Source organism: Anser brachyrhynchus, assembly GCF_964034855.1.
Source record: "Anser brachyrhynchus genome assembly, chromosome: 5".
NCBI lineage: Eukaryota > Metazoa > Chordata > Aves > Anseriformes > Anatidae > Anser > Anser brachyrhynchus.
Genome location: NC_137699.1, coordinates 18,895,660 through 18,902,188, shown reverse-complemented (window position 1 = coordinate 18,902,188; position 6,529 = coordinate 18,895,660). Strand labels below are relative to the sequence as shown.

The 6,529-nt window shown below is 43.5% G+C and overlaps 1 protein-coding gene across 1 annotated transcript in view; it reads left to right on the top strand.

Moving 5' to 3' along the window:
- Window positions 1-432: 432 nt before the first annotated feature.
- The window catches only part of TPCN2 (two pore segment channel 2), a 31,430-nt gene continuing 25,333 nt past the window's right edge, over window positions 433-6,529 (top strand). The window contains exons 1-5 of the mRNA XM_080594554.1: window positions 433-1,407; window positions 3,140-3,204; window positions 4,358-4,434; window positions 4,880-5,057; window positions 5,731-5,847. Coding sequence (XP_080450680.1) covers window positions 999-1,407; window positions 3,140-3,204; window positions 4,358-4,434; window positions 4,880-5,057; window positions 5,731-5,847 — 846 coding nt within the window. The 5' untranslated portion in view covers window positions 433-998. The remainder of the gene's footprint in view (window positions 1,408-3,139; window positions 3,205-4,357; window positions 4,435-4,879; window positions 5,058-5,730; window positions 5,848-6,529) is intronic.

The window sequence follows — 6,529 nt, the reverse complement described above, 5'->3', positions numbered from 1 at the left end:
TCATTAATCTTTTTAATGGTCCAGAGCAATGGAAAAATGAAGGAACAAGCCTATCCTTGCACCATTTTTTGTGAGTCCCTTTTCTGTTTGTTCATCTAATGTCTAGCCATTTCCTTTGCTTTTTTTTTTTTCCATTGGATTTGAAAGATGTGCTTTTAATAAAGGAAATTAGAAATGAATTTGTGAGGCTTTGGGCAAACAATGCTGTAACTACTACAGCAGGGGAGCTGAGATCAAGCTAGACTTCTGTTAAAATAGCCATACACTGTGCTAATGGAAAATGTCTGGTAAAAGTCATGTTCTCCACCGTTGTTTTCCACATTCCAGAGAGACAGAAGAGTTGATTCACATGGAGTTAAAGATGTTACATTGTTTTTGGTAGGGAACTTACATGGTATTGGTTTAAATACATCACTAACTTACCTCATTGGACACTGATGGTGTGTTCATCTGAAGGAAAATCCCATCTCAGATTCACCTTCCAGTAGTTGGGTATTTCCAGTTCTTTAAGCTGGAGGTAAGGGGTGACTTTTGAACAGGAGTTCAGGAACCTCTTGCACATCCCAAGTCTTGGTTGCTTCCTTCCTCAAGCTGTTGCTTCCCTCCCTAGCCAGTCAGACAAAGAAGGAAACAGTTGGTTTCTTTCCAGTCAGCAATAGCACAAGCAGTAGGCTGTTTCTGTGCCCTCCTGGCCCTGTGGTTACCCTGAACATTTCAGGCAGTCAGCAGAAAGGCACTCGAGTTCCCCAGGCAGTGGCACTTAAGCCGGTTGTGCAAAGGGCGCTGCATGTTCTCCTGGCTGTGCTGAGAAGTGCTTGCAGCAGCCCCGCCGTGCCTGCCTCGTGCTGGCCTGGCCCTTCCCCTGTGCCTCCTCTGCCCGAGCCCTGCACGGGGGTGAAGCTGGTGAGGGCTGTCCCGCTTTTACCACCGCTTTCCGCTCGGGTTGCGAAGGGGAAGTAGCGGCTGGCACCCTGGCCCCTGCTGGCAGCCGCCGGGCGATGAAGATCACATCACCCCTTTTCCCGCCCTCACACTGCCCCTGTCAGGGGGAGGCGGGTGGCGGCGCCCGCCCCCTCCTCCCTTCCCGCCCTCTTCTCCCTCAGCCCGGGGGTGGCGGGCTCGGGGCGGCGCCGCCGGTCGCTGGAAGGCTGCGGCCGCCACAACCGGGTCCGGGCCGTGCCGAAGGGGCCGTGCCGTGCCGAGGCTCCTCCCTGCTCCATCCTGAGGCGCCGGTCACAAGCGGCGGGGGCGGCCGCCCCGCTGCTGCTCCGTTCCTGCTGTCCCGTCCCGCCCCGTCCCGGTGGCGGAGCGCAGCCCAGCCCAGGTCGCCGCTGATGGAGGCGGGAGCCGGCGCCGAGACGGAGCCGCTGCTGCCCCCGCGGAGCTGGCTCCGGCGGGCCGAGGAGGGTGAGCCGGGGGCGAGGGGCGGCCCGGAGGGGCTCGGCGGTGGGATCGGGGCTGTGGAGCCCCCCGGGAGGGCTCCTCCGGGGGCTCCTCCTGTGAGGACGCCCCGCGGTGCCCTCAGCCGCGCTGTGACTCAGCTCCGCTCGCCGGCACCGAGGGCTGGCGGGATGGGACAAGCGCCCGTCCGGGAAGCCAGCGCGTTGAATGACCTTTAAAAAAATAAATAAATCGGGAACTGCCCATGTCGTCGTTTCTTGGGAGTTTCCGTGCTTTAGTGTGAAGAGAGGTTGCTCAGCTTCTGCCCTTTTGAAATCGTTGGGGTCAGCGCTGAACTCGTAGTGTCTGCTTCACAGACGTAGAGCTTTTGCTGTACCTCGTATCCATAAACCAATGCTGCTCCTTTAAACAACTTTATTTTTATCTCCCTGGCGTGGCAGGGCTTGAAAAAGATAAAATCTGCCTGCACGTGATAGCACGAACCTTGCTCGTCTCCGTGTACGTTCTGTTTCCCTCGCGTTGCGGTTTAAGTTGCAACCGGTACAAAAGCCTTGCTTGTGCTCACATCAATGGTGACATTTAGAAGCTGTCTGCAGAAAACTGATGCTGCTGAATCATGTGGAACATAATTGTCAGGGACCCAAATCAATGGTGCTTCTGGCGTTGCTCAATGAGTAGCACGGAGAGCGCACGGGATCGAGGCGTTCTGCAGGGTCCCTTGCTGCGATTGCGGTCCCTGGCATGGCACAAATTGCTCCTTCAGCCTCCCCCCCTCTATGGGACGGTGACACTAGTATGTATATTTCACGTCTGTAGCCCACTAAGCTTTCTCTGAAGGAGATTCTTCTTCATAAGCTGGCTTTAACCACCTGTCTTGTTGGGTTAATTGCCAGGTTGGTTATTCAGAGGTCATAAATCAAACGAATGCAAGTGATTGACCTTTATTCTTAACTTTGTGCATGTCTTCATATAGACTTAGTAATGGATTTTGAAATGATGCATAGTAACTAATTTGCAATATTTTATGTCACTTTGTGTACTTTTACCTCTTTCTGTGTCTTGAACTCTGTTCTGTTAGCTATGGCAATAATAACTCTTGGGACTTTTTTTTTTTTTTCCTTTTTAACAGGCTTAATTCCGTTCTGACAAATTTCTGTTGGCTTTGGAGAGAACAATATCAATCTAAACCTTAGTACATTTAACAAACAAAATAAGAGTCTAGAATGCTACTATGTCATATTTCCAGCTTAGATCCCCACTTTATCAAACAATAATATTGTTAAAGCTCCATTAAATAGAAATAGATTTTTGCTGTCTCATTTAGAGGTGATTTTCTTGAGACAAAGACTGATGAGGTTGTAAGGTCAAAAAATACAATGCGTACTACTTAAGATTTTGCTCTGTATAAAAATTATCCCAGCCTCACGATAGTTATTTATTTACTAGCGTAATGTAGCTTCTTAAGCTAAAAGTAAGAGCGAACCTTTTTGCAAAATACTGAAAGGTGAATGATGTATTTTGAAATTATTATTACTATTAATTTAATGCCCAGTGCTGCCAAACGTGGCAGGAGTTGTCTTTGCCTATTTTCTCAGCGCGTGTGTGTTTATACAGTGCTGTTTGTTGTGAGAACCGTGGCTGCGCAGCTTCTGTGCACTAAGGTTAACTGTTAACTAAGCAAGCTGCGGGTTTTATCCAAAATGCAGCAAGTAATTCTTATTTCTTTTTAACGTTATAGCTACTGGATTGGATAATGACCTTTATATAAATCAAGCGGTAGTATTTATAGAAGACGCAATACAGGTAAATACAACTTGTTTGTTAGCTTTCCGTGCTGGGTGTTTGTCATGCGTTCTGCTAGCTTCCAAGTTGTTTTTTGTTGTTGTTCAGGCAACTTCCACGTAACGTTGTCTTGTTTTACAAAGCAAAATCAGAATATCAGATTCCTGTGGTATGCAAGTTTCAGTGAATGTCTGCCTGGAAGAAACATGTTTTTGCACAGGGTAATTGTGTTGAACTACTGTCTTCTTTTCAAGTTCGTCAAAGCAGATGCCGATTATGTTGATTTGTGGGTGGGTGTGCTTTGTTTTTTAATAAAGCCCTTACTGCTAAGAGCAAGTATCTGGGCAAACCCTGTAATTTGCATCTAAATCTGGTTACAAAGCTCGAGAGTTGGCAAACCTTGAGGTTGGCTATAAGCAAGAAGCTCGAACTCTTGCTTTAGCTGAGCTTACTGCCTTTGCAAGTCTCCATTTTTGTCCATCTCTGTCTGTCACGGCATACTTCTGAATCCTATTGCCTTCCTGTTATTAGTCACGGGCAGTGCGAATGCTCGAGGGCAGTTCTGGAGCCCTCTTTCTTTTGGTTGGGAGATTTCAGGGGTTCAGATATATTGAATGCATACACACCCTTCTGGCACTTGCTACTTCTCAGAGGAGGCAGAGTAAGAGCAGCCCGGGGGGGCTGTGGAAGTTGAGGTCTCCTATTTTCAGAATTAAATTGTTTGCATTTTACGGCTTTCTGGAGGGGCAAGATAAAAGAAGATCCATGAATGGAAGGAATGCCGGAGAGGTGAACCAAAAGTCTGGGCCTCTTTGACAATTAGAACAATAGGAACTGAATTATTACAGATGCTGTTATATGTGATGAGGATAATGCTTGCTTCAGATAACTGTCACGCTGATTGATTATCCGATCAAATGTGTGATCTTTAGATTAAGGAAGACTTCAGTAGAATCTTTCCCATTGCCCACATGTAGGCTGTAGCTAAGGTATAGTCATTAGTGAGTGTCATTTTAATAATAACTTGTACAATAATTTCTTTATCTTATTGTCAAACTGGATTTGTCTCGAGCCTTGTTGATTAGAGCTTGGTTTATTTTTGTAAGTATATTTTTGTCTTTGAGACAGACCACGTGTAATACTTGAATTATCCTTCTTTGCTTTCTCCCTACAGTATCGATCTATAAACCACCGTGTGGACTCTAAATCCCTGTGGCTTTATAGGTGGTATTATTCAAGAATTTGCCAATGGTGAGAACTTGTTATTCTTATTGCTTTTTAGTTTAGGACTATAATTTTTGTGTTTGTGTGTTATTTTTATTAAATAATTAGATAATTGTGCACTTATCCTTAAGAACTTATGGTAGGAAGCAAGTGGGTGACTACATGTGGACATGGTAGAAGTGGAAAGCAACAAGGCATACAAAAAGTGTTCTAAATGTCTATTTCTAACTGTATTAAACATTAATAAGATTGTTCTTGTTAGTTTCAAAATGACACCACCTAAGGTTATTTGGCTGTCCGCAGTAGTTATTGTAATGCAGACAACATTATGCTAATTAAATGCTGTGTTATGGTGCAACCAATTTGTGTTAAATACGATTTCATAAAACTTGATTTTCTTCTAAGAAAATTGTTTGACTGTAAATATTTTGTTATTCATTTTGTTCATTTTTGTTCATCTCTACCCAAACAGCATTTTGAGCTTGACCATTACTATAATCCTGGCTTTGGCTTTCATTGAAACGCCTTCTTCACTTACTGTCACATCAGATGTACGATACCGCCTTCCTGCCTGGGATCCTCCGTGTGGCCTAACAGAAAGCATTGAGATGCTTTGCGTCATCGTGTTCATGATTGATGTGTCTGTGAAGGTGAGTATCACCTTCATCTGGCACTGAATGAAATGCTATGTGTGCTGGGCAGCTGAGTAGGTGTAGTCAGTGTTGCTTTTATATTTTGGGAGAAAGGTTGAAGAACTGTTATTCAAATTTTGGATTTCCACAATGAGATTGCTTTGCAGTGTTGAAGTCCCTCTTTTAGGAGAAATTAGTGCAGCGATAGGGAAAAAGTGCAGCTTTTTTTTTTTTTTTTTTTTTAGAGAAAATGTATGGCTACTTCCCTAAGAAATATAAACTCTTATTTGTGTGGAATAACTAAAATTCATTTTGCTAGGAATACAATGGCTTTGGCTTGGTTGCTTGTTTTAGGCCATTAAAATTGGCATATATAATAACCAAACAGAACTGTTCTTTGGATCCTTATTTCTGAAAGATCTTTTTGTGGTTACTAAATGGACTTTTTTCTTGCGTGCAAAGGGTTCTTCCCACATGGTCTGCATTCACCTCTCACTTCTCTTCACGTTTTTTTAATTATTGTAGAAAAATTCTCTGATCAATGTGGATTTCAGGGAACTCTTTATGAGCACTGCTGTAGAACTACGAATACTTGAAAAACAATTGGTGCTGACTTTGTTAGGGTATTGGAATTTATTGTTAAAATAAGTTGTGTTGTTTTTTTTTTTCTTCTTCTCCCTCTTCCCTTCAGAGTTACTTAGTTGGATGGGAAGAGTTTTGGAAAAATAGATGGCTGATGGCTTATATCCTGACATTAATTGTTTCCTTTACTGACTGGGTTGTATCACTGAGTTATTTCTGCACAGAGGTAAGAACTGCTTGCTGCTTTCTGCAGAAACCATAAGCAACATAGCTGTGGGGAGAGGCAGAGGAGGAGAAGCTGCCGAGGGATACTCATCAGGGCATGTGTGACCCCTGGGAACTGTTGACCAGGATGCGACCTAGTAACAAAGAGGTTGTGCTAAAATGTTGAAAGAATGTATTACTTAAGCCTGTACACATTTTTCTTCAAGTTAGCTAGATGTTTATATCCTTTTCATTTATTCAAACGAAATAAGTATAATATGGCTGAAATAAGTTAACTGTCTAGGCTAAAGGTTGTGCATATGTTGGAAATGAGTCTTAAGAAGATGTGATTCTAAAATCTTTAGACATGGTAGTGGACAAGTAGCTTGAACAGCAGGTTACAATATGAAGGGGTGGATTTTTGCTATTATATGTGGTGCTAAGAAGACTGATGCTAAAACAGAAGATGCTGAAATAGCAGGCAAGTCAGAAATAACAGAAATAACTTGAAGGCTGGAAAGTGTCTTGAATGCCCAAATCAAATAGATTACTTGCTTCAGGTTATGTTAAGGAAAATCAGGACAATCACCTATGTGAGTTTTGTCAGAGGCAGGAAAGGCTGTGTAATAAACAGACCCTGTAATAAAAAGAAAAAAAAAAAAAAGAAAGGAAAAAGAAAACTGAAATCATTTGCTTTCAAAATG